General features: G+C 50.0%; 9 protein-coding genes across 9 annotated transcripts; 5 read left to right on the forward strand and 4 right to left on the reverse strand.

Annotated features, from left to right (window-relative positions):
- Positions 1–1,690: 1,690 nt before the first annotated feature.
- Positions 1,691–3,355, reverse strand: C7974DRAFT_405809 (uncharacterized protein). The gene has a single exon (XM_046143082.1). It carries the CDS (start codon positions 3,179–3,181, stop codon positions 1,958–1,960), a length of 1,224 nt encoding a protein of 407 aa, XP_045991415.1. The 5' UTR covers positions 3,182–3,355; the 3' UTR covers positions 1,691–1,957.
- A 1,466-nt stretch (positions 3,356–4,821) lies between these two features.
- Positions 4,822–6,109, forward strand: C7974DRAFT_381089 (uncharacterized protein; the record flags this gene model as incomplete). Its single annotated transcript, XM_046140568.1, has 3 exons — positions 4,822–4,848; positions 4,904–5,065; positions 5,120–6,109. The coding sequence occupies 3 exons, from the start codon at positions 4,822–4,824 to the stop codon at positions 6,107–6,109; spliced, it is 1,179 nt and encodes a 392-aa protein (XP_045991416.1).
- A 1,199-nt stretch (positions 6,110–7,308) lies between these two features.
- Positions 7,309–7,728, forward strand: C7974DRAFT_323133 (uncharacterized protein; the record flags this gene model as incomplete). The annotated part of the gene is made up of 1 exon (XM_046138882.1): positions 7,309–7,728. A coding segment is annotated over one exon (420 nt), but the record flags the coding sequence as incomplete, so codon positions are not given.
- A 1,122-nt stretch (positions 7,729–8,850) lies between these two features.
- On the reverse strand, positions 8,851–13,349 carry C7974DRAFT_437851 (SNF2 family N-terminal domain-containing protein; the record flags this gene model as incomplete). Its single annotated transcript, XM_046145221.1, has 4 exons — positions 8,851–9,795; positions 9,844–11,952; positions 11,984–13,057; positions 13,104–13,349. The coding sequence occupies 4 exons, from the start codon at positions 13,347–13,349 to the stop codon at positions 8,851–8,853; spliced, it is 4,374 nt and encodes a 1,457-aa protein (XP_045991418.1).
- Positions 13,350–13,593: 244 nt separating this feature from the next.
- C7974DRAFT_80156 (Fms-interacting protein-domain-containing protein) lies at positions 13,594–14,635 on the reverse strand. The gene is made up of 2 exons (XM_046147299.1): positions 14,125–14,635; positions 13,594–14,073 (listed from the first exon to the last, which is right to left on the reverse strand). Exons 1-2 carry the CDS (start codon positions 14,535–14,537, stop codon positions 13,791–13,793), a joined length of 696 nt encoding a protein of 231 aa, XP_045991419.1. The 5' UTR covers positions 14,538–14,635; the 3' UTR covers positions 13,594–13,790.
- Positions 14,636–16,945: 2,310 nt separating this feature from the next.
- Positions 16,946–20,492, forward strand: C7974DRAFT_405816 (ankyrin repeat-containing domain protein). Its single transcript, XM_046143083.1, has 2 exons — positions 16,946–19,943; positions 20,000–20,492. Exons 1-2 carry the CDS (start codon positions 17,143–17,145, stop codon positions 20,127–20,129), a joined length of 2,931 nt encoding a protein of 976 aa, XP_045991420.1. The 5' UTR covers positions 16,946–17,142; the 3' UTR covers positions 20,130–20,492.
- Positions 20,493–21,246: 754 nt separating this feature from the next.
- Positions 21,247–22,194, forward strand: C7974DRAFT_80234 (uncharacterized protein). Its single transcript, XM_046147301.1, has one exon. The coding sequence runs from the start codon at positions 21,431–21,433 to the stop codon at positions 21,941–21,943; it is 513 nt and encodes a 170-aa protein (XP_045991421.1). The 5' UTR covers positions 21,247–21,430; the 3' UTR covers positions 21,944–22,194.
- On the forward strand, positions 22,195–22,906 carry C7974DRAFT_80207 (uncharacterized protein). The gene has a single exon (XM_046147300.1). The coding sequence runs from the start codon at positions 22,446–22,448 to the stop codon at positions 22,818–22,820; it is 375 nt and encodes a 124-aa protein (XP_045991422.1). The 5' UTR covers positions 22,195–22,445; the 3' UTR covers positions 22,821–22,906.
- A 329-nt stretch (positions 22,907–23,235) lies between these two features.
- Positions 23,236–24,318, reverse strand: C7974DRAFT_445295 (glycosyl hydrolase family 61-domain-containing protein; the record flags this gene model as incomplete). Its single annotated transcript, XM_046145542.1, has 6 exons — positions 23,236–23,509; positions 23,562–23,813; positions 23,863–23,944; positions 23,991–24,048; positions 24,099–24,165; positions 24,229–24,318. 6 exons carry the CDS (start codon positions 24,316–24,318, stop codon positions 23,273–23,275), a joined length of 786 nt encoding a protein of 261 aa, XP_045991423.1. The 3' UTR covers positions 23,236–23,272.
- Between the last annotated feature and the right edge of the window lie 1,563 nt (positions 24,319–25,881).

A 25,881-nucleotide genomic window follows, 5' to 3' on the forward strand; every position in this document is an offset into this window, starting at 1 on the left:
CTGGCCTTCGTGTTGCAGGGGGACCCGGCAATCCGCTGAGCGCAACGTGTGTACGCGATCCTGCATGCCCGCTTTGCGCAACCCGGTCAAAGCTCACCTAACGGCGGTCGCCAAACATACCTGGGGTAAGGATACCTGCATGACACCTTGACGCCATGAACAATATAGTCGTTTCGAACCTGAGATTCTCTATTGAAGCTTAACACCCGTTTCACTGTATTGAAATCATCTCGAGATCCTCATCTAAGGAAGTATAACATGGTTTCAAACAACGGGAAAGCATCAGGTAGTGACAACGACACATTGCGAAAGGCAAGGCGTAGAGAAATTGATTCCTTCATCGAAGCCGTAAAGCAATCGTGTTCGACAGTCATAAGAACACCCAGAATATCACTCTATCGCACCCAACCATTTTCCACTTGCAACCACATTACTGTAGAGGCCATGTTTCTTCTCGCCAACGTCCTCTAAAACTTGATCGCCCCACGCTGAACCAGAGTTTTGGTGTTGCTGTCAACCTCATTAACCGAGAGAGAGAAGTTTTCGCCGGGTCCCACCACTCCAATCGCTAGATCCAGCCTAACTTGCGAACGATATATAGCAATTTATTTTCCAATTCTCCATCAAAACTACCAATTCATGGTTGTGTAGTGTACGTCTCACCCGATCAACTTTACTCCGAAGCAATCGCTAATTCCTCTCCAGGTAGCGGTTATCACTCCGGATTCTGATCACCTCAGTATCTTCCGGCAACCCCGGTTCGATTCCGGGCACGACCTGTCTTTTTGCCGCATGTACGCGATGAACTTTTTGCTCTTTGAACGGACGGTCATCAGGGCTAAGGCAGCCAGATGTTGAGTCTGCTTTACTTTTGCACGGTGGCGCAAGTGGTGCAGGAGCGGGTGCAATTGGGGTTGGGTCCTGGAGTTAGAGCTTGGGACCAAGCGCCAGATGTCTCCGGTCAGTGTCTTGGATTCATGAATAGTGGCGTTCGATGTCTGGACTTGCTCCTGTGACATGTCTGGACCAAGGGTGTAAATTGGAAACTCTAACGTGCTGCAAACCCTGACCTGCAACTTACACCGCAGGTAGATGCATTCGTCTTTCAGGTATGGCCTGACAACGCGACTGATTGCAGAATCCACGCAGAGAGGTTTCCAATCATAGGCAGATGTCCCACTCTGTCAACGAGGAAGCCAGTGAAGGTATGCTCCCAGTGGGTGGAAGAAGAGTATATGCTCGACTGGTCTGCCGCAGACAGACCCTGGGGGTCCTGAGCAGTGCGTCTATCTCTGTATATGTAGATTATAGGAGAACCACTACACGTAGCAGTCTTTTTTACCTTTGGGGGCCGTGGTCGGCCATTCCAGTTTGCGAATAGGCCTAGGTGGAACAGCAGTCCTACCTCTGACACTTCGTTCTCTTCTGGGTCAATATGCTCCCTATGCTTGCGAGTTACCAGGCAAGAACTGGAGGGTGTTTAGATAGCATTATGAGCAGGGCTGCCCGACTCTGTAAGGCACTGCCCAGTAATGAATCAAACAACAAGCCAGAGCTTGTTGTCCAAGTTAGCAGGCAGTATTATGCGAACATCCATTACATAGTAAGCACACCGCATTGAGTCGAACGTGGTGCTATAAATACTCTGTTAATGGAAGAGTGCTACTATGTGTAAAAAAATTGATTAACAGTGAAGTTTAGGACTGCGATGCCATGTTCTTTTCTGGAGTTCAACGGGTTCTCCAATCGTTTCATCGACTTTAGAGGGACAATTACACTGAGGAGAACAGACTGTTATAGCTATGTTCTGTAAGAACACATTGGAATATTTAAGTATCGTTAGATTGTAGTGTGGATAGTTGAGATTGTCCTTTGGACACAACAAATTCTCCACCCGTGAGCAAACGCGACGGTTCTCTATATTTCGTGAGTTACATATATGTACATAGATACTTATCTACAGTTCGACTTGATCGTCATAGATCTCAGAGCCCCGCTGCTTTGGCTCCATCTTTGAGGTTTGGATGATCAGCCTCCTATAATCGAGGACGGCCTGCTCGAGCTCCTTCCTCTTCAGGGCCTCGTGGTCTGAATGCGCGACAAAGATGTTGCCGGGTCCGTACAGATACCGTCGGTGGTCGCCTTCGAGGTTAGGCACGTCAGTGCCGTAGTTGACAGTCAGCTTCTCAAAGCCGTCAATGTCACAATCAATATCTACTGGGCCGTAGCCATTGCCACTCCAATCAAACTCCAGATCACCGCCCTGTTGTTGTGCGCGTGCCTTGACGTCCTTGGTAGCATTCAGAATGAGGCCCTGGACAACCTTGGGTGTACCGGCTGCAAGACGTGTCGCGATCTTTGCGCTTGCTGTCTCTGCGACCACGTTGGCTGCTACACCACCCTGGATGCGGCCGAAGTTCATGGTCGTGTTGCCGTACTTCTCACTCCAAGGCAAGTGCTGTCTCAGCTCGAGTAGCGAGGCCAACGCCTCAGCCAGGATATCGTTGGCGCTCACGCCGAGCCAAGGATATCCTGAGTGCGCTGCCTTGCCTGTAGCATGCATCTCAAAGCCCAATATGCCCTTGTGTCCACAGACTAACTTGCCCTCTGTAGGCTCGCCAAAGATGACAATGTCATACTGGGGGCGTTTGTCCCATGCGCTGAACGCCTTCATTCCCTCGCCACCAGTTTCTTCGCCTACAACAAAGAGCAACGAGATGTCGTCGCGCAAGATCTTAGCTTCGCCTTCCTTGTCGAGACCCTCGACCGCCAGTATTTGCGCTGCAACGCTTGCCTTCGCATCTACGCTACCACGCCCACCAATTATATCGGTAGTCTTGTTGTAGTAGTATGGCCAGTATGGAGGAACGGTATCGATGTGGGAGGATAGGAGGATGGTGGTGTCGCGCTTGCTGCCGTAGGCGAGAAGATTGTAGCGGTCCTTCGCGACCTCCTGCTTCTCAACAGTGAAGCCATTGTCTTTAAGATACGAGGCTAGCCACGTCCCTACTTCGAGCTCATTGTCACTAATTGACTCGATTTCGACCAGCTTCTTATGCAATGCGAGCAGCTGTTTCGATGTCGAAGAGTCAAGCGTGGTAACGTCTGAAGAAGCTGGTTGCAGAGAAGCTGCAAAGCCTCCTATAGCTAGCGATAACAATGAGAGGGTTTGCAAGAGCATGCTGGAGATAAGAAGCTAGGGCGCTTCAATTGAGTGGTGGAGGCTGGAATGAGGGGAGCTGGAGATGTCGGTGCGCAAGCTTGAGCTTTGTTTCGGCATGACGAATGCCGAGCTAGGAAATCTGACAGGTACATCGTCCCTGAAGGGGACCTCAACCTCGTCTCGATACACCCGGCTCCGCGGGATACATCCGACGTCGTATCTCACTCAACGGTTCGGATCGAGTCAAGCTGATTACGCACGAGCTGTTGTCATTAATCATCCGTCATGAGTGCTCCCGAGAGCCCTCCCGCAACAGGACCGATTGGTTCTAAAGTGAGCGTATCAGAAATGTTATTAGATGAAGAGATGCACTAGGAGTCTAGGATCAGAGTACAACCTCCCAGCTGAGGCCAGCAAGTGCACCAGATCTTCCACCAGAGTCCGACCGGACCAGGCCTGATGACAACTGTATGGAACTGTGCAACATCCACAGAGCAACTCTATCGACGCTATTGTCAAAAGCTGTATACAGGCGTCGACAGCTTGCCGACATTACGCCTCACGCTTAAGCCTCACAAGTATGGCAGCTTGTGGTGGCGCCTTATCTTGGAATGTGGCAATCTAACGGTATAGGAGAAGTACCTACGCCTGGACCTAGTTATGCTGCTGTTCGACATCTGATGGTCATACCTTCGGTATCAATGCGCAGCCGCATCATCGATCCGTACCGCCGCACCCGCAAAGAGCTAGCCACCACTGCCACTACCTGCTGAATGCTCAGCCTTGTCGAAACAAACGCGGTCCGAAAGCCACCGAGTAATTGATTACAATTCTAGCACAATGGACACCGCAATGACAGAATGAGGCTGATAAGAATGTTACGTGTGGCTTTGAGGCGGCAAACTTGCCACAGATATAGATCGTGGCGGTCTGACACTGGTCGCGATTCGCCGTATGTCGCGCTTGTGGTTTCAGAAAAGATCTGAAGAACTTGATGACAGCAACGCCAGTGAAAGTTAGACAACGTGACAGCGGTCTATAGCACCTCGACCGAGAGCTGATAGTAGGCAATCGGTTCCAGGGTAACGCAGAATCTAGCCTTTTGATTTACGTGCACGATCTCGACCTCCAGCCAAGACTTCACTGCCTAGAAGTCAGGATCAATAACCACAAGGATCTCTCTTCCGAGCTTCGGTCATTGCAGTAGCCGACTGACAATGTGGGTCGAAGGATTTGGTACCTATAAGCCGCTCGAACCCTTCGTCCACACTTAAGATATACAGAAGTAGAATTTGAGATCTCTTCCCCAACCTGAAGTACGACATGCACAACGTGATCAGAGACTTGGTACCTGAAGTTGCCGATTGCCGTTGTACCTGAGGGTGCTATCGAAACTCTATCTGCACACTACACTGGCCTCAAACTACGGGAACACGTACATCGCACTAAAATTACAGTGTCAGTGTCCGGGGTACGCTGATTCGACATCCGAAGTACAGTTCCTAGCATTAACCCTGATAGCGCGAAGACAAACCTCCCCGAAAGATCAGTCCCTACTCCCCGTAGATTCTGGCAGACAGTTCTATATCGACATCGACATCGACATCGACTGCAGATGAAGACTTGAACGTAGACTGATGGGCCTCATTCATCATGTCATGCGTCATGACAATGGCAACCATGAGGTACGACAACAGGTGGTGGTATGGAAAAGTCTACTTCGACTGACTTGGGTTGCAGTATCCATCAAGCTATCTTGCAGAATCGCGTCAGCCACAGATGATCATTGGCAACATCGTAGTTCAGGTTGTTGGATCCTTAGTCTTCTTTGCAAGAGTGTATTCTCGAGCTGCAATCATCAAAGCATGGAGGGCAGAAGACTATATTCTTACGTTGGCTTGGGTAGGTCAATACAACTCAATTGACGTGTACCAGCCCAAGCTTACTGATCTACAGATATTTTGTACCGGCTATAGCGTCTGCCAATACGGTCAGATTGATCATGGCAACGGACGTCATGCAATCGCAACATCCATCGAACATCCAATGGCCTCGGTCGAATCGCAAAAATACGCATACGCAGCGCAAATCGTTCTCTTTCCCGCACTTGCTTTATCAAAGATAAGCATATGCCTCACGTATCTTCGAATCTTCTACACAGATAAACGGGGCCGCTACATGATTCGGGCACTACTGGTCATCTTGGTACTCTTGACGTTCCCCTTTATGTTCGAAGTCGCATTTCAATGTAGCCCAGTTCATGTCTACTGGACTGAAGGACGTCCTGAAGCAAAATGTCTCCAGGATTTACCGGGCTTTATCCTCAGTGGAAGCATCAATGTATTCGTCGATGTTGCGCTCATGGCCATCGTACTACCCCGTATTTTCGAACTGCAAATGGATCGACGACAAAAATGGGCTCTAACGGGTGTCGTTCTTCTCGGTTCCCTTGCTGCTACGGCTGGTATCGTCCGCATGGTGCGGGTCAGCGAATCGATAACAATGCCGAACTTCGACCCAAGCTGGGATCAGTATGATGTGTCAATCTGGACATCCACGGAGGTCTATACCAGTTTGATGTGTGCTTCTGCACCAGGAGTCAAGCCAATACTCGTCAAAATACTGCCGAAATGGTTCGGGTCGTCATTCTCACGAAGCCGCACGCGGACAACTGGAGAACCTGATGTCAACCTTGAGCTTGGTCTTAGTTCTAGATGGAAGCGGGTAACTATCGGTAGTGCGCGTACGGGTAATAGACGACAGAGCGAAACAGTACTGGTGTCTGCTGAGGGACCATATACCGAGATGGGAGGTAGTAATCATACGCGACGTACGAGTAAAGAGAGCGAGGCTATGTCGACGGCAGCGACTAGTGAGGGTGAAAGAAGCCATAAAGGCCATATATACAAAACGAGCGAGGTCTTAATTGAGACTCAGATGATATAGTATTTGTTCAATCCTTAGACAACAAAGTGAAAGCTGTCTCCAGTGGTGCGACAACATCGACACACAGCTCAGCTTGAAATCAATTTATCGAATAGAAATCCTGGAATGTTTGCCATCCCTGCCGACGAAACGCCAAAGCAAACATCCTCTAGGTTACCTGTAGACCGTTCATTAATACCTCGCACTATGTTGTATGCTTTCTATTGAGACTGTTACAGTCTTAGAGGTTGAAAGTCAGCTTATAGCTGAGACAACAAGGACTCTTTGTTCAAATCATAAACACAGTTTTTGGTCATGAGGCTCAAGCCATGGTCCCTTTCTTTTACAAGTACCTATTCATATCTCTATACTATTCATGGTTTCCATATATCACAAAAGCGAGCAATATGTAGCCTAACTTTCACAGACAGACGAACTCTGTGCACCGATACGATGGAGTATGTTTCAGGCTTGAACCTTCTAGTCAACAACAACTGCAATGCGCCCAAATCTACTTCACTGCAGTCATACATTACATATCAGATCTCCCAGGGTCGAATGATCATTCAACGCTGTCAAAAGACCCTAGAATTGAAGCGAAAACTGAACCGATGTATTCATTCCACATTTGTGTCGCTGTAGAGAAGCTGGAATACGCAGCCTCCGCGTCGAGCTCAACATTGTCTTGAACTCGGTTTCTCGACATTGTGCATAATCATTGCAAACTTGTTCTACTAGAACTTCGAAAATGAAAGACGGCTATAGCTGGGCTTGAAGAGGTACAGAAGCTGCGGTGAGTGCTTCTATTGGGAGTCAATGACCGTAGTACGCAAGCAAACTTACGCCTTAACCACCGATTCAAGCGTCTTCAGATGCACCGTACTATATAAGAATCAACAACAATTAATGCCTGCTATTGAACAAGGGCGATTTCTTCCTAGGAGTAGATTTTTGCAACGAGCCAACATTATCCGTACATACTGAATAGTCTGTGAACGGCGTAACACGACCACCTTTTCTGCCACAATCTCGACAGTGTAATTCTTGACATTGTTAGCGTATATCTAGTTTAAAATACACTCTAAGGACTTTTCACCACACCTGTTGATAGTACATAAAATTAGCCAATGTTGCCACTGTAAGCCTCAGACCACACCTACTTATGAATTCGTTCACCTAATCATCTACACAAACCTAAACGAATTCAAGTACCTCAAAAAATGTTTTCAGTCTTCAAAGGTAAGACGGGTTTCGAGTCCAAGCGCCATCAAAAGTCTAAAACGGACTTCCCGGTAACTGTAGAGCAGCGACCGGGGCACTCACAGCCAGCAGACAAAGCTCGAACACCTTCAACCATACCTCATAGTGATGGCGTTGATCACGACCGTCTCTGTTTGATTGACACTCATGTTGATGGATTGTGGTTGTGTTGCTGTGGAGCTGAGAACGAGCTCGTTCACTGGACTGGACTTCACCCTTTCAAGTACTTGAAGTGTGAAAAGTGCGGTCATGTGTTGTGCGGCAACTGTGAGACTACTCACATTCTGACTCTGTGGGAACAGGATCCGCGTGTGGTTGTACACGGGAGTGAGTTGAGGATGGCTCAGGTCTGTCCTTCCTGTGGCCTCTCTCATCGAGCCGTCTTCGTCAAAGACAACCTATGGGAATGGACCCCATTGAGGCAGTGCCATTGCGGTCAGCTTCCAGACTCAAAGTGGCTCCAATACACTATCAAAGCTCCTGGGGGATCTCAGTTCTGTAACAAGAAAGCAGCCCGACAGCTGAACGATAACCGACTTGAAACAAAGTTTGGTTCGTTGTCGAGTGCGGAAAGCAAGTCTACCAAGGCCAACGACTTGACGAAAAGCTTGATGCGTGCACCTGTACAAGCGGTAGCAGTTAATCGAGGGCAATGGCCAATTGTTCCGAACATCCAAATCGGCAATTGCCCACTCAGTCGATCTGGCGCCTTGCGATCCAAAAACGGGAGTCCGCGTGTCGTTCGCAAGATGTCAAATAACGAATCCCCGATTTCAGAGCGTCCAAACATCAACCACGCAGAGACGTGGACTACTTCAGCGGGGTGTCTCACGTTCCGTGGCGAAGCGGAAGTATACCTGACAGCCACACTTGGAGCAGTAGCGTATGGCGCAGTGAAAGGCACTGCTCAAGGCGAGCAATTGATACAAGACGTGATTCGTGAGCAGTTTTCGCATCCTGGGATTGCGGACGAGCTCTTGCTACAGGATGGCCTCGATCCAGTTGTACAGCACGTGCGGCCATCATTGACTTTGCCCGTACACGCACCGAAGCCGCTTCGGCGAGCAGTGACGTATGACCAGTTGCTCAACAACGCAAGAAAAGTGGATCTCATACCCCTTAGTCGGATACAAACAGAAATATTCTCATCAATCCTACCTGCCGTGCCAGCGGAAGGAGCCGCGGCCATCACAGACGAGATACCTCAGGACGATGCTGACTGGGCTGCAACGTACCAGTTATACCAAAAGAACTTGCACAAGAACGCTTGACACATGCAACAACGAATACTTTTTTTCCCTCTCGATTGAATTCTTGACCGGCTGTGATATGTCTGTTATTGCGGGCAAAATTACTCGATATGCCACACGACTGACTTATTGAGGGCCCTAGTATAAAAGATATGCAATACACATCGCGGTCGTCTCATCTAGCTCCAGGTCTTCCCAATTAAAGTATCTCATCCGTACCGACATCTAAGACTCCAACACCAGATTGTCATCTCAAAGACCAGTTGTGACCCTCATCTGCTGCTCTCCTCTCGCCGTCGCCTCCTTCCCAACCCGTCTCGGTTTCCCAAACAGACACTGCCACAAATCATTGTTCTGCACCGCCTCACCCCCACCTCCCTTACTTAGCAACTGCTTAAGTGGCACGGCCTGCATCTCTGCAGAGTTGGCCTTGTCCAAATTCTTCTCTTGGACAGTGATGGGTATCGACTCACTAGATGTGGTAGCTGAGTCCACAGCATCATTATAAGTGGCGCTTTTCATGTGCTCTAGTCGACGAGCAACGGAAATATCGTAGATGGCTTCTTCGACAGTATTGCTGATGAGATACATGAAGACGGTAGTCGAACGTTGCTGACCAATGCGATGAACTCTTGCGATAGCCTGAAGCTCGATGGCCGGATTGATGAGTGGTTCGCACAGGAATACGTATGTCGCATTGACCAGATTCAGTCCCGAAGAGTCTGATTTGGCGTCAAGCAGAAAGGTCTCGACGGCCGGATCCTTTTTGAAGTTTTCAATACCCTGTTTGTCTCGTATGTTCGAGCAGCCGATCTTCCATGCCCGGAACGCAGTTTCTAACACTTCCAAGAAATCACGATATTGAGAGAATATTACGGATTTCGCACCAGGGTCATTGGCTCGGATCCAAAGCAGGTGTTTCGCAAGCATGTCGATCTTTGAGCCGTATGAGCTAGCGAGGTCGATCATCTTGATCTCTTTGAGGGTTGTGTCGGATACATTTGCGTAAATGGATATATCAGCTACCTTTGATGTCGAGTCTGGAGAGAGGCTTGGTGGAGACGGGGAGTCAGGCTTCGTCCGTATTTCGCTGGGTTTCAGGCTAATATCCTTGAAATCGGAGCTTTTGAGTTTTTGCTTGCAGAGTGGACATGTTCGGTGCACATGCCACCATTGATTGATGCACTCCTTACAGTACTATAATACCTGTTAGACCAAGTTAAATGAATGAGGCGAGTTTCATACCTTGTGGCCGCAGGTCGTGAGAACACCAACCTCGATAGCCTCTTGACAGATTATGCAATCCGCATCCGCATTTCTTTGGTCCTCAGCTCGCAAGTTCATTAAATAAGAGTGCTTTGCTTTTAAGGCATCTACGCTTGTTGCAGCCTTGTCTCCCCGATACGCGAATGCTCGGAAGGCAACGTGGTCAAACTCGTCGTCGAGTTTCTCCTTATACGCTGCAACAGTATCGGAGATGTGCTGGAACTGCCGGTAGTACTCCAAACGCTGGTTCATAGTACTTCGGAATAACTCTTGCTCTTTCTCCATCTCACGTAGAGCTTTGCTTTGTTGCGACATAATGTGTTGGACGCTGCTCAAAAGCTTCTGGAGCACATTCGACTCGACTAGGGCGCGGTTGTCGTCGTTCTCTGCTCTCCACTGCAGAGGAGTGATTTTCGACCGGAGCTCAGCAATCACGCCCTTCAAAGAGCCACCATGCAATGTCATTTCAAGGTCTCGCCGTTGTCTCGCAAACTCGAGCAGAAGTTCAGGTGCATGGCCCTTGTCTTCATGTGGGTCTTTACTCAAGGCTCTCCTCTCAGCTGTTTTCAACTCATCTTCGATGAGAGTGTCTCGAAGACCATGAACCGCAAGATTTCGATCTGCAATGAGAGTGCGCAGTGCCATGATGGACACATACAATTCGTCTTGTGCCTTCAAGGAGGTTTCGTATTCTTCTCCGGTGGTTTCCATATCATCGTCGTCATCAGTGAGGCGCATCACAAGAATGTCGACAATTTTTGTCCGCCATTCCTGAATCTTTACTGCTTGCGCGTTCAAGAAGTTACCGATTTCGTCAATCGTCTCTAAGACCCTGCGACTCTCAATGCCACCAAGGTCAGGAAGCTCATCGACAGTGGGCAGCTGGTGATGTGGTCTTCCAGACTCGATTTTTCTCATCTGTCGTTGTGTTGGATTCTTGACGTCCTCAAGGAGCTCACGTCTGATCGCTTTCGCTTGATCGTACCAATCTGTCTCCATCTGCTCTTCGAGCAGAGCTTGCTCTGATCCAGGTTGCTGCTCATGAAGCAGATCCTTGATCTGATGATGTGACGTGGCGATGAAGAACTTGCACATATGCTCAAGCTCTAAAAATGATCGCAAAGATCTGCGGAGGGCAGGAATGTTTCCCAAGTTCTCTTTCTCCACCCATCCCTCAAGATCAGACTCTATGTCCGCTTGAGGGATGGTAGTAGCCACGCCCAATTTCTTCTGCTCCTGCTCCAGATCTTGTCGGCACATGCTGACATAGACTTTGGTATTCTCCAAAGCTGCGGTGTAGAAGTGTAGAGCATTCTCTGCGCGTTTCTCGTTGTCACCATTATACGCCATGACGTGACCCATCTTGATTCTATTGAGAATCACTTCGCGGGCATCGGCTTTCCATTTGGTGCTGTTCAAATCAATCATGATCTCTAAGACTTCGTGGACTGTTCGTAACGGACCGTTCCTTGCCCCAAAAGCTCGTTTGTTTTTGCGTCCAACATGTGCGTGGAGGCATGTTTGTCTCAGACGCACCAGCCACTCACGCATGCGCTCGAGTGTTTCCGGGCTGGTAGGATCCTTTTGTGCGTCCAAGGGTTCCCCTTCTGGTCCAAGTGAGCACTCGTCACACATTAGACGTACGAGATCAGCATAATTCTGCTCCTCGATCGCAGTGAAGGGAATCGTGATGACAGCACGATTTTGTGGAGGAAGACGCAAGTCGTTGCGTACTTTATCCTTGGTGTGCCGCAAAGTAATCTGGTTGAAAATGGCGTGAAAAGAAAATTTGTCCAACCGGCTCCAGACGATCTTGTTTTGGGCGAAGATGTCGCATCTCAAAAACGTCAGAAGACCGCGCAGATCTTGAATGTCCTTTCGCAATGGGGTCCCTGAGACGGCCCACGCATTGCAGCGGGGTATGACCCGCGCGACTTTGGCTGCATTGCTCACACCACTTTCCACCATCTGGGCCTCGTCAAGGCAGACTCTCCACCAAGAAATCTCCACAAGAGGGCTTTTCCGGCGTTCGTGGCGCCGCTCATGTCGGGAAGATCTATCGGGAGGTGGGGGTAGCGAAGTGTATCTCTCTAGATAGAACGCCATATGTCGTCAAGACCACATCATAGCGCATCAACTCTTCTGCTGTTGCTGCTGCATGTTCCTTTTTCGATGCGGTAGAGGATGGAAGTCCTCTATAGTGGGTCACCTTCAAATTGGGTGCGTGCATGTGTATCTCACTCTGCCACTGCTCCAGAATGCTGGGCGGAGTGATGATCAGGGTAGCACCTGATGTTTGGACGTGAGCCCCTGTGAGTTCGTCGAGGATCTTTCCGTCCTGCACCCGACGCTGATGGTGTGATATGAGAGCAATAAGCTCGACTGTCTTGCCGAGACCCATTTCTTCTGCCAAGATACCCCCTCTTAGCGAGTGAAGTGTGTCGCCTCTTGCAGCATTCAGGTCGGATACGATCAAGCCTCGAAGCATACTGACATAGCATGGAGTACCACTTGCATCTTGTGTAAGATGAAACGATGCTGGTGTAACATCCTCAACGAAAGGCTCAAGTTGACCAGTCGCAGAGTAGGCTACGCCCTCTCGTCGCAACAGCCAATCGATAGTCCTCTGCTGAAATGGGTAAAGTGTCGTGTCCAATAGCTTGTTTTGAATTTGCGGAGATACTTGAAGATCGACAGCGGGAACATGCACCGAATCGTAAAAATCCGAAAGCGCCCAACTTGTGTCAGACGGTGCAGATGCGCGAGGAAAATACCTCGACAACAAGCGCAGATCCTCCTTCATGATGTGAGCGCTCACGGAAGGGTCCTCAACCACAGACATCCCCAAAGTCCAACGTATCTCGACGTCTAGCTTGTAAATGTGCTGTGACGTGGATGACTGAGAGAGCAAACACCGAGGGAAAGCAGCCCGCGGTTTGTTTCGACACTTGCGGCCATGTCTAGTGTGTGCCAGGGATTCGGCGGCCTTGAGTTGCGCTTTCACAGAATGAAGTGAGGCGGCATCGATGGTGGCGAGAATGTCGACACGTGCGTTGGCAACTGCTTCGAACAGCACGATCCTGATCTGGTCGGCGCCCAGATCAGAGACATGCTCAAAGTTAAGATCAACGGGCTCCTTGTCTTCTGCTATTATTAGAGCTGATTGCTCTGGGATAGAAACCGGAGAAAAGCTCTGGAAACTTGTTAGGTGAGTTTTGTGGTTTGATGTTAAGTCATACCAGGTTGATGGAGACCTTTGTCAGGACAACGCTTCGATCTTCCTGAAAACGTGTGATTTGTATATCAGCACGATCGTCGTTATCGATCTTACGCCTCTTCCTTTGTCGCTCCTCGTAGCCATCTGGGACGTCTGCAGCAGCAAAAAGACCATGCAGTATCTCCAGACCCTCAACAGTGTCTTGGGTGTTAGGTGGCGCTGAAAGTGATGCATCTTTCGAAGTCGTGCGAGAAATATCACCGATCATATGAGATCTGACGGAGAGAACCCCCACTTCAATCTCAGAATACGCCATGCCCGGACTAACGCAAGGCAGTGGTTGAGGCAAGTCAGTGGTTAGGGAGAGCAATGATAGTTTAGACAGGCGACTAGCGCTATCGATAAGCAAGGATGTTCACATTTCCCCACTAGCAGGCAGCAGCCAGGCGCCAGACCAATGTCTCCTGTATGCATTAACACTGTTGTTGTGTCATGCTTACTTACGATCTGTAACTATCAAGTGTATTTCTACCATAACCTGCGAGCGGCAGTAGCCTTTCCCTCACGTGTGATGGTGTTTGCAAACGCACTCGGACAACCGAACATGAACATCCTGGGATGAGGTAAAGCAGTCAATTGAGCTTTTGTTCGCTGTGTAGGGTATCAAACGCCGAAAAGTAAAATCTGCATAACGTCGTAGAATGGTTGGCTACTCAGTCGCAAGGACCTTCTTGATAGGTTCCGCAGCCTCGATGAACTTCTCCACCATGGTATCCAGTTTTGTGAGGTCGTCTTTGCCCTTCTTCACCTCTGCGATGAGTTTCTGCTTCTGCTTGAGCTTCTCTTGCCGTCTTTCTTCCAGCTTTAGGCGGACTTGATGTTCATGCTCGATGCGTGCTGTCATGAGGTCGTGCTCTGACAGATCGTTCTGCTCGGGAAATTCTTCGAGGTACGTTTCGACGGATATGAGTGGTAGCTTCATGTATTTGTGGCTATCAAGTCGTGTGAGTTCCTCTATTCTCCCTGTGCAGGATTGTACGTACTCATAGTTCTCTGCAGCAGATATCTCAGACCGCAATGACTGCTCCTCATACTTCAGGTTGTGCAACCCCAGGATTAACGCATCGTTGACCGCCTTGACGTCGGCAGTGTTCGCTTTCTCTTCACGCACTCGCAGTACGCTTTGTCGGTACAGAGTCTTGATGACGGATAGTTGTGCCCTGATGTACTTCTCCTTCTTCTCGATCTCAATCTTCGTTTGCTTCTCACTCTCGACGGAGGCTTGCTCGTTGAGTGGATGCGCAGCTTGGTAGTCCACGAGTTCGTTGATGAGTGATTTAAGCTTCTGCACCTCCTGGTAGAGTCGTGCATTGTGCGGCGTCTTCAAGGAGCCGGTAATGCTAAATGTCGAGAGATCGACAGGATGTGTGTCGCCTGGCGTTATCTGTTCTTCCATGATGGCTATCAAATTGTGATAATGACATAGCGGATTTGATGCGCCTACGCTTCGACGCACGACCTTAGAAGCCAAGACTAAAGTACGCTAGCACGTGACGAGGAACGTAAGCTTCATGGATCCCGAGGTCCCCAATTCGGTTCCTTTCAACTTGGGTTGCAAAATCGCAAGCAGACATGCGCTGCAGCACCTTATTGTCAAGGACAGCTGGATAAGGTCCGAACCGACACACCTTCCAGAATCCTATCCTCGTGCAAGCGGCTTTCCGCGGCCACAGCTTGCATGCTGCTCTTGCTTTTGCAAGGACTTCGGCACTCACTCATGACCTGCAAGGCCAATTTGTCGGATGTACCCATGGAGCTAGCAGATAGTTGCGAGTCGGACCCTTGCTAAGATTCTTTCAACCTGGTCGGGGACATTACACCCTTGACAGCCTAAGTATTGTTCAAACGTTTGCGGTCAATTTCGAAACCGTTTGCGTAAAATTCTTTGTTGTGTCGCTTGTTGTCATTGCTATCCGTATGGAATTGTACGACAGTACCAGTGGCTGATAGCAAAGATGTGCGGACTAACAGCCACAGCCACATCCTAGGGCTGAAGGGCTGAAGGCCCAGATTGTCGGATTTCAGACGCTATGCCCGCAGTAGACGTGCGTCTCCCAGCCTTGATATCAATATCTAGCGTCATTCACGGAGATGAACAGACCTAACACTCAGCTAAATGTGGACCCAGGTGCACAGGCGGGGAAGATACGAAACCTGTTGATAGCTTTGCAGATACAAACGTAGATGCATACGCGACGCAGACCCATGCGTCTAGTCTGCATACCTCTTGCCTGTTTTCGTCTTTGACTTTCTATGTACTCCAATCACTATGAAACTTCAGCACAATGACTGCGGGACCTCGTCAGCCGAGCTGGCCGTCCTGTTCTAGTTGCGGCCTCGTGCCGAACTCTCAGGAGCTGGCAATGCTCGGTCTCAGAATTTGTGATCGGCGAAATGCCCTCAACGAACAAGCGCCAAACAGCTTAGCCCGACGCTTCAGGCAGGCGACTATAATCTTTTACAGCTGTCACGCTAATGAGCGGCAACCCAGAGCCTCTGAACTCAACCTTGGGATAGTCAAACCTTGATGCGACGCGAAAAAATACACTGCAGCCATCCAATAACATAATCTTTTGATTCCGCCATGTGGAAATCAGGCCACGCAGCCAATGTTGGTTCGGGTAGGTGTTCCGGATAGCCAAGAGGAAGGCGGTGATACCTCCGATGGCTCACCCGCCTCGCCTTGCCTGTCAGTATTCCTCACTGCCTGATCTAAAGAGTCAGGGGCATAATGACGCCTAAGTGTCGACATTCCCTCGGAGTCGAACCTAGAAGCCACTTTATCGAGATGTGGCGCTGCTCGCAAATCTGGGTATCGGGCAGCATTGGATTAGGTAAGTACATCAGGTCCTGCAAAGTTTGATCAACTTTCAATTTAGTCACATTCTCCTCGAAGTTCTGACTTGCGGTGTATGCCTCGCCGGTGCCATACACAAGCCCGACATGGGTGGAGTACATACGAGAACCTGCATCACGCATTGGCAGCATTCCTAGGCGACGTTGGATGACACGAAACCAACGGCAGGCTCCACAGTAGATACATATGCAAATCACAATTAGCCCTGGCGCACGCACTCGCGTGGGAGATTGAACATCCATATAGGGCAAGTCGGCGGCCATCAGTTTGTTTTTGTGTGGTTCGGCGTCTCTAACGTGCCCGGCTTGTCAACGAACAGGTGGCCCGGCTCTCGTGTTCGGCCGTGTATGCATGAAAAGCTGTCGTGAATGTCAAGCTGCGAAGTGGTGCTGCATTTATCGTGAAGATTACTTGTATAACAGGATCCACTCAGTTTGGCCCCTGTCGGAGATCTACTGTGCACGTACAGATCATCACCCAGGTCACACGAGATGCAAAGCTAGACGTCACAACAACACTCCTGGAGGATTCGTAGGCAGCATGTGAGAAAGCGCTAACGTTTGTGGCGGCATGGAAGGCCATCCTTGTTAATTTGTGAAGCACAGTCTGTGTTTATGCCCAGGTATACTGTGTGAAAATGTACGGCAGTTAGGTAGGAAAGCTTCTTTGCTTTCTTGCCTGCAGTACCCCGACCAGGCGCTAGGCTTCACATTTGGAGGAAGTAAAAAATTTAGCTGAGAATGTTGCGTACGCAACCACGTGGTAGTGCGGCTGTCAGGGTTGTGAGCCATTGCTAGGATATCTTTTCAAACCATGCCGGATCTACGCCATCTGGCTGGCTGCACAAGCGGGTGGAGCTTAGCGTTGGCTCCGGGGCAGGCGAAGCTGAACTTTATTCCGAGCCGTCGGTTACCCCTCGAGTCCATCACCAAAGTTGCACTGTTGCGCGACATGATTGGCGGACAGGTATTACCAGGCTTAAAGGGCTTCATGCTCGCGTGGCCCAGATCCGGCGGACGGCGAGCGCGACCATGGAACAATGACTAGGTCAAAGCCCGTAGTCAGGAACAAATAGTGAAGAATTTCCCGGGCCCCGTGGACCCATTGCCTCGTCCCCTCACCTTCCGTTCATTCTGCGGTTGCAATGGCTCCACCAAAGAAGGAGACGTCTCTCCAGCTATGCCAACGAATCACTACTCAAGGCAACACCATCTCCATTCGTATGCTAGAGTACCTCGGTACATCAAAGAACGCCATTCCGGGATTCGAAGCTCTCGCCACCGAGTTCATTGAGCTTTGCCGAACGCTATGGTCTATTGAGGCCGGGCTCATAGAATCTGCCAAAACTCCTCGCCATGCTATTCCTTCCGAGGTTACGCAGGATCTTGACAGGCGATTCCGCCAAGTCAGCGATGAGTTCTCAGTCCTGCAACAGATGGTCAACAAGTTTGTTGACAACGACTCTGGAAAAGGTGGAGGGTTCGGACGACGATTCCGCATGATGTTTGCAGATACCGATGTCGATAAGATGCGCGTAACTCTGTCAAGAAGCCGAGATTCGCTGAAAGTCAGCTCAGCCATGTTTCGCTGGACGATCGGCGACAACCACACAGATCCCACAATGGGTATTGGCTATGCTGGTCTGATTGCTGCTCTCGAGAGTATCAATCCCAGCAAGATGCGTTCTCTGCCACCAATCGGTCCCCCGCCAGAATCTCGTCTTCCCAATCTCCCGTCAAAAGACCACTCGCCCCATTCTGATACGCTATCGCCCCCAAGCCGTCTAGCCGACAGACCATCATTGAATGATATGCGCCCCACACCGCCGCACTCCCACGTCTTCACTCCGGAGGCTCGACAGTATTCTAGCGACAAGTCGCTGCGCAATGATGACGATATGGGTCTCTCGGCAGGAATCGTGGACTTGCACAAGAATTGGAGGGCACCAAGCGTCCGCTCAACCGGCTCTGTCAGGGACACAATGTACACCAGCAATACAAACCCCAGTGGTCGATACCACTCGGAACCGGTCTATGAAGACCTATCGTCCGAAGATTCACATCGATCAAGGATGATGATGGAAGAGAAGTTGGCCGAACTTAGCGTTCACGAGCGCTACATGAACGAGAGTATGCACTCATCCACCAAGTACGACCCTTCGAGGCTTGATTCTCCAATGACCTCATCGTGGGCGCCGCGACACCACACTGGTTCCAAAGCCGCCGGTGGGAAATCTGCCATCGTCAATGCCGTGGAACAGAGAAAGCATCGATTCCTTGAGCAACTGCTGGATGGTGGTGCAAGGGCCGAGCCTCAGGTTGAGGCTGGTATGCTTCGAACGGCGGCCCAAAACCGTGACATTGAGAGCTTAGCCCTCCTTCTTCAATACGGGATGGATGCCAACGGATTCGATAGGGAAGGAGTTACACCACTCTTTGCTGCCACGCAAGCTTCTTGTTTCGAGAGTGCGAAGATGCTTCTAAAACACAACGCCGATGTCAATCTCTCTGCTGGACCCAACTCCGAATCTCCTCTGTCTCTGGCTGCGAGTGAGAATCAGATCGATTTTGTTCAACTATACCTGAGCAGTGGTGGCAATGTCAATACCATCATGGACAACGGGTCCACAGCACTTGTTCAGGCCATGAACAAGATTGTCTCACCTAAGCTGGTTGAGCTCTTACTCACATCAGGTGGCGACGCTGATGCGAAGACTGGCGAGGGAACAACAGCTATGTTCCAGGCCATTCAAGCGAACCGTGTCGATCTTATGACTGTTCTGCTCGACCATGGTGCTAATCCCAACCTGCCTGGCCCTAAGCACCCGCTGTGGCCCTCGACTTATAAGCCGAAGTGCTTAGCTCTCCTCCTTGCCCGCGGCGCTGACCACAAGAAAACCCCTGGCGTTATGGAATTGGCGTCGAGTTTAAAGAAGCTTGAATCGATCAAGATACTTATCGAGGCTGGAGTATCACCCAACCTAAGGAAGGACGGAGTTTACACTCCACTCTGCTCAGCCATTCGTGATGACAGTCGTGAGATTGTTACCTACTTGCTGGAAAACGGTGCTGATCCCAACTTCAATGCTTCAGAGTACCCTGCATTCAAATGCATTACACACAAACGCATCCACTTCCTACCTGAGCTTGTCGCAGCTGGAGTCGATCTCAACTCACCGAAGGGCATTATGGAGACAGCTGTTCAGTTCAACGACAAGGATGCTATGGTGTTCCTGTTCGAACACAATGTCAACCCCAACGACCGCACACCCGAGGGCAACACCGCTCTCACTACTGCAATCCGGGAAGGCCGTGGCGACCTTGTGGATTTACTTCTCACTAATGGTGCAGATCCAGCAATTCGTGGCCAGGACTGGCCTCTTTGCATGGCCGTCAAACAGCCCGCCATTTTGAAAAGGCTCCTTGCCGCTACGCCAAACCCCCGTGCTTTCCGTGGAGTGATCGAGATGGCTGTCGTTGCCAACCAGCTGGAGTCCATCAAGCTTCTCCTTGCAGCTGGTGTTAGCGTCGAAGACAAGAACTGTGGCGTCTTCTCGCCACTAACCACAGCTATTCGGGAAGATCGCAAGGACATTGTCCGCTACTTGCTCGATGTCGCGAACGCTGACATCAACGCTCCTGGCGAGCATCTCCCCCTCGTCAAAGCCCTGCGCAGATACCATGGCGACGCGGAGATTCTTACCATGCTGCTCTCCCGTGGCGCGGATATCAACAAGATGCACCGCGGTTGGAACGGCGTCCTTCAAGCCTTCGAGAACGGCGATGCGGAGATTCTCAAGATGATGATTGACATGGGTGGCTCGGTTGATCTGCAAGCCATTGACGAGAGTGGCAAGCCGGTCATTGACATTGTCACAGAGCGAGGGTGGGAAGAAGGTCTTGCGCTGCTGTTCCCTAATGCTGTGCCGGCAGCAAAGGTTAGGCAGTAGGTAATTTGACCCTGCACCCACAGTTGATTCAATGACCACTAACGCGTCACAGAGAGAATCATCGCAGGAGCTTCTCAATTTCGGACTGGAAGTGGATGAGTGCGTCGTTGGAGCGTGGGGAGCGATACAGCTCAGGCGATGACACGCGGACCGTATCGAGCGGTTGTATTCCCGGCTCATGAAGTGGCGCGCAGCGGTGTGATGTTGTAATATGTATAGACATGATACGAGAGGCGTTTTAGGCATACCACTGGTCTTTTTAGGGTTTCCTTGGTTACTATCTCCCAGACGGAGGCCCTTTTCAGCGACAATTCCCCTTTCTCATAGTGAGGCTACCTCCAAAGATACATCTTATTATAATGTCATTTCTCAGACAGGGCAGTGCTGATTGAATCTCGTTCGACTTTGCGCGTTGGTTCGCGCTCGACATGACAATGAGAGAAGACATTGGGCTATAGTTGTGTAATGCAGACGTTTTCGTGATAATGCAGTGGTCTTCGTAAACTTTGAGCTTGGGTATCTCATAAGTGTGAAGACCAAAGTCTACTGCCTGACACGTACAGTCTCATTGGGAGAGATTGAAGATGAAGTATGGGATTCGATCGCTAAGGCAAATGGATCTAACATACAATTTTGATGCACTGCGGCACATATTATGAATGATGGGAGGGCCACTGTTGGTCCGTCTGACAAACGCAAGGAAAAGCCCCAAACCTCCGGTCAATGTAGCAATCTTTTGACAACGATAGCGCGAATGATACATATATGAGATAGTAAAAGCTTTGGATCAGATCCAGACAACACTGTGTTGGAACCGATCCTGTCAAGAATGAGACAAAGAGAGACATGTAAGGATCCTGAGATAGGCTTCGGTATTGGAGATAGTGTAGAAGATGGTACGCCGGTGCTCGTTCGATAAAGGAGGCTCGATATATGTGTCAAGACAGTTCGATGTGCTGTCATCGGGCATTATCAGCCGCTATTGCGACTTCGGCAGAACAATCAACTGTCTGTGGTAGAATCCATGTGGTCCGGGGTAGTAGACGTCGAGCGGGTTCGGATTTGATCATGGTCAGACTACCGAGCCGTTGTGTAGCTGCGAGTGTATGCATATTGTCCTTGCGATGTTGGAGAAGCAGCGCTGATGGCCTTCCAGGCAGCCTCAGCAGCTTCTTCACGCGACTGTTCGAGGTATCGATAATCTCGCCATAGGTGTGCTCGGTATTCGCGACCGCCGACGAAGACACTGCTAGACCAAGCCGTCCTTACGCCTAGAGATACATTAGCGTGCTTGCACTATGGGAGAAAGATTGGTGTTAATACAAACCTCGAGGGTCAGAATAATCCTGGAATTGAGGCTGTGCGATTTGGTTTGTGGCGCAATAGTCTAAAAGATTTAGCTCAGTAATACAACGATGTCGGCAAGCATACGTTGGAGTTTCTGAACATAGCTTTCTGAGTTGTTGGATGCCATGTCTTACGTATGACTGGTCTGTCGAGGTTTGGTCGCAGAACGATGCTAAGCAGCGCTGGGCGGGGGAGATTCTCGCGAGTGGGGATTAAGAATCAAAGTGCGCGCCGTCTCTGCAGAAGAAGACTTGCCATTGGGGACTCCAGCTCCATGTTTATAGTTCGTGACAGCTGTCAGAGCCTCATTTCTTCGATCCTCCAACAGCTCTGTTGCCACACGGTCGCGTCGAGGTCACCGTTCTTACCTGCTGTAGCACATATCATTCTCGAAGCATGCCATCAGCTTGATGCTATGCTGCGCTGGCAATCGTATTCGCTGTTGATTGGGCCGCAGATAAGTCCGTGGGCAAGGAACTGCGGGGGCATTGGGGTGCGAAAGGCGGCAAATTTCGAATGCACACCGTCAGAACCAGGTAACTCCATATATGACATGCTGCTTCGACCGCCAGGTACCGAGGATATGGGCACGAACGACCAATCATCTGATGCAGAAGAAAAAGTGAAAGCTGCTGCGTTGCCGTTATGAGCTTGGTCTAATGTATGTGCTGGCAGTTGAAGGACGACTGAAAGACTTGCAAGGCTACCTCCTCAAGGCCGACGGGTGCCAGATGTGTTAAGCAGATTGGCCGAGCATCCTCTCGGGCAATGGTCCGCTTACGGTAAAGACAAAAGCGAGCCGTGCCGTTTCCGTCCCACTGTCAATCCGTGGGCGCGCGTCATCTTGAACGTTCCTTCTTCGCATGTCGATGCTGGGTATTCGCCTGCAGAAGCATGCCGCTTATCGAACGAGCGCATTTTTCAAACCAACCAATTTGCGAAACAACCAATCGGGCCCACAAAAGGCGGCTGCGTACATGCCCCACATGGTCAAAAGCAATGCGTATACCTCGGAAGAGCAAGTCGATGTTGGATGTGTTCCTGGCATGAACGGTTCAGCCCTGAGGATCTCCTAGCCGGTGCGTGATGCAGCCCATATCACTATCACAGTTCCCCAAACGTGCCCGTTCCTGGACGCACGTGCAAAGACCATGAGTTCTGTTACCCTTTGGGGCGTCGACGTGGTCGTAGCTCAGCTGCTGCTGCAGCGCAACGCTCGGTCGGTGTCGGCTCCTCGCGATCCGCGGGCATGGCTCGAAGAGTCATTCATGAGCACACAAGGCTGGATGTGGGGGTTACCACCCTCCATCAACTCTGCTCTGAGCTGGCAGCCGTTGTGTTGTTCATTAAAAGTCCGGGGCGTTAAGTGTGGCGGCGTGTGGAAGGTGTGTGACGTGTTCCGTGCGGTGCAGGATTCCGCTAACCGGATATGTCCACGTGCTTGCAGCATATTTGCGTGGATTTCCCAAAAGAACCTCGAATTTCATGCATTTGCTTGCACATTTCTACAGTGTGGAGCAGAGTGAGGCGAAACACTGCATCCAGGCACGTCTGACCCACTACTTGGCAAAGCACAGCATCAGGTAAGAAGGATCAACAACCTCATCAGGACTCTCTCTTGTTGGAGCATACACGTTTAAACAGACTTATTCAGTCCTAGTACTGCGGCTTATTGGCTGCGCCAAAAAAGTGTTGGATCCTACAGAAGTGCCAAGTGGCTGGTCGGACATGCCAGGGGTGCAGTACACTCAAAGCAGTACAATAAGCTCCACTGCAACCCACACGTTCGCACGTGAACGGTACCACAAGTCACTGAGGCACACTTTTGACAACAGTCTTTGCATTAGTGAGGTTGTCGATTGCTCGATCGGAACATGTGATGATAAGAATCAGGAAAGGTACTGACAGCATGTACTACCTACGCGGCACGAATCGACCAGCACACCCATCGTTCTTGTGCTTGACAAGCGACAAGAGACTAGTACCGGAGCCTCGCTGAGAAGCGTTTTCCGAGCGTTGATCCTGCCTTACCAGCCACGGCTTCTGTACCTCCAGAGATGATAGCAGGTCCCGGTGAAATATACTGAGTAAGCTTCTGGTAGATGTTGATCAGAATGCCCGGGTCAGACGCCTTGTAGGCTCCGGGAAAGCTGACACCTGTCGGGTTGGTCGTGCCGCTTCCCGTGATGGTGAGCTGGTAGCAGGTAATGTAGAACTGGTGCTCTCGTGTCAGCATCAGAAATCAGGAGGGTAATGAGAGAGGTTACCTGAGCACCACCACTGCCACCAGCCGAGTGCAGTGCAATTGCTTCAGCCCGCAAGAGGTAGTCACCTGGAGCCAGCCCTGTTGGCACCTTCACGTCCAATTTCCCGCAGTGTGTGTTAAGATCCTTCGTTCCCCAGTAATCATCAGAACCGCTAGAACCAGCTGTGTTCTGGCCCCAGGTGTCTTGGTAAATTTTGAAAAACGGAGTCGAGCCATCGGCGGTAGCCGAGTTCGATACTTTGCTCAAATAGACCTGGAAACCGGTAAGTGATGTTTAACCACAAAACAAGAAGTCGGCGTACCAGTACAGGGCCGTAATGTGCCCCGCCAATAGCTTCATTGGAGCATGATCGATCGTTCGGCTGCTGGTGCATCTCGATTGTCCTGACTCATCAGGTGTCTAGAAGTCAAACATATCGGTAAGACTTACACAGTACCGCCAGCAGCGACGCTACACTTGGATGCAGCGAAGCCTTGGTTGGCGTTGCCTATCAGATCTATAAGTAAAAATCTTCAGTAAATAAAATTGAAAACTTACATCGTATATTGGTGCTTGTCACATCTGTGATTGGGCTGTTGCTAGTTGGAAGACGAGCGCATGTACCCTGGTGCTATGATGTCAACCAAAATGATCTGCCGATCATGCTAGGAAAACTTATCTTGTCTACACCGTTGATCCAGAGCTGCTGGAAAGTCGCATGTCCAGCTACACCAGCTGAAAAGGTGGCAACGCTGGCCAAGACGATAGTAGCCTTCATAATGGTATGGGTGGTATGATGTTTTGAGATGGCTAAAGTCACATATGATTGTGATCATCCAAAATAACTTGACAGCCACTTACCTTCCGACTTATATGCTGCGCACCTTAGATCGTTTCATACTCACCACAGTTGTGAAGTTTTTCCCCCGCACCGTAATAATTTGGGAGAGTAGTACTACCGATCCCATGTGTTCGTGTGACCTCCGATAGATGAGCAATAAAGCTTCTTTACAGCCTTCAACCGGGACTTCGATCCGAAATGACTTTCCCTGAACATAGTGTAGTGATTGCGTGACTGGCTTGCTCAACGTATCCTAGTAGTAATACTCAAGCTTTACCAGGATGCACGCGTGGACTGTGAAATTGGACTTCTGGAGGGCGAACTACGTGATTGGTAGACGTGCAGATCGAAACGCCATGAAATCGCGATCGGAAAAGACAAGAGTACGTGGAACTTACTCAGTCTCGTGTTCGCATAAGACGTACAGCGATGTCCTTTCGGATTCTGATCCGTGCGGTTACCATTTAGAGGGTATGCAATCCAGGAATGTCTTGCGGTGTCAGGTTTGAACGTTACCGCCGACTGCCGAATTCATGAACTCGTAAAAAAGCAATATGTATAGATGAGCTTGTATAAACGATCACATCAGCTGACATGGCTCTCCATGGTTAATTAGCCTCGGCTAAAAGCCCGTCTGGGGTACATGTTTTGGGTGACTTGAAGTATCGCGTTGCATCCGTGTCTGTCGAATGTTCTTTATAGGCCAAAGGAAGCAACGCAGCCGTCTTGGTGTCCTCCTCGATGCCGAACAGCGCGGCAACAATCCATGCTACGGATTGGGCGCCACTGAAGTTCTAGGAACGAGGTCGTTGAACTGTGTGTATGTGAAGAAACATTGCCGTGCAGATTGAGTCCTTATCTCACAGAACGTAATTTCATGTATAATCTGGGTGCTTTGCTCACCTACTCCAGGCTTCAAAGGGAATGTGCTACCTTGCTGTACTGCTTTCTCGAGCTGCTGCTGGAATCAGACCTCTGCTGCGCTTACTGACTTACCAGCAAACGTATTTGGGACTTCGAAGGCGGCGAGTTGCCAGTCTCTCTGGCTCCGATAGCCAATGTCGGTAACTTATTGAGCTGTGTCTAGCATATCCATCGTTGAGGATCATCGACGAGTCCCACACAGCAATTCCCGGAACAAGTCGAATATACTGTAGAAGTCGTCTTCGGGTTGTCGTCTGCTAAGCCGGATATGTCTTGGAACTGGACTGACTCAGCGCCTGCGCCTACAAAGTCCAGGAATGCGTATCAATTGGCTTAGGAAGGCTGAAGACGACTCTCATTATAATATCAGTGTGGACGAGAGGTCCTGTGGAGATGAGGAAGTCATTGTAGGCTTGCTAGCAGTCTGTAGAGGATTCTATGACGTCATCGAATAGCACCTTCTTCTCTCGGCCAATTGCTGCGAGACTCTGGATTAGAAAAGCCAACGACCCAGCCCCTGGTATACAGGCGTCGTCGCAAGCTGCCCAGCAAAATGAACAGTTGATGTTGAAGTCG

Source organism: Boeremia exigua (genome assembly GCF_020726555.1).
Source record: "Boeremia exigua strain MPI-SDFR-AT-0100 chromosome Unknown C7974scaffold_15, whole genome shotgun sequence".
NCBI classification, from domain to species: Eukaryota; Fungi; Ascomycota; class Dothideomycetes; order Pleosporales; family Didymellaceae; genus Boeremia; species Boeremia exigua.

Bases quoted from the DNA above. Each gene is read 5' to 3' on its own strand.
- C7974DRAFT_80207 (XM_046147300.1), top strand. From the start codon at position 22,446: ATGAGTTCTGTTACCCTTTGGGGCGTCGACGTGGTCGTAGCTCAGCTG.
- C7974DRAFT_405809 (XM_046143082.1), bottom strand. From the start codon at position 3,181: ATGCTCTTGCAAACCCTCTCATTGTTATCGCTAGCTATAGGAGGCTTT.
- C7974DRAFT_405816 (XM_046143083.1), top strand. From the start codon at position 17,143: ATGGCTCCACCAAAGAAGGAGACGTCTCTCCAGCTATGCCAACGAATC. The intron at 19,944-19,999 runs GTAGGTAATTTG...AACGCGTCACAG, and splicing joins CCGGCAGCAAAGGTTAGGCA to AGAGAATCATCGCAGGAGCT.
- C7974DRAFT_80234 (XM_046147301.1), top strand. From the start codon at position 21,431: ATGACTGGTCTGTCGAGGTTTGGTCGCAGAACGATGCTAAGCAGCGCT.
- C7974DRAFT_80156 (XM_046147299.1), bottom strand. From the start codon at position 14,537: ATGGAAGAACAGATAACGCCAGGCGACACACATCCTGTCGATCTCTCG. The intron at 14,074-14,124 runs GTACGTACAATC...ACGACTTGATAG, and splicing joins TCTGCTGCAGAGAACTATGA to CCACAAATACATGAAGCTAC.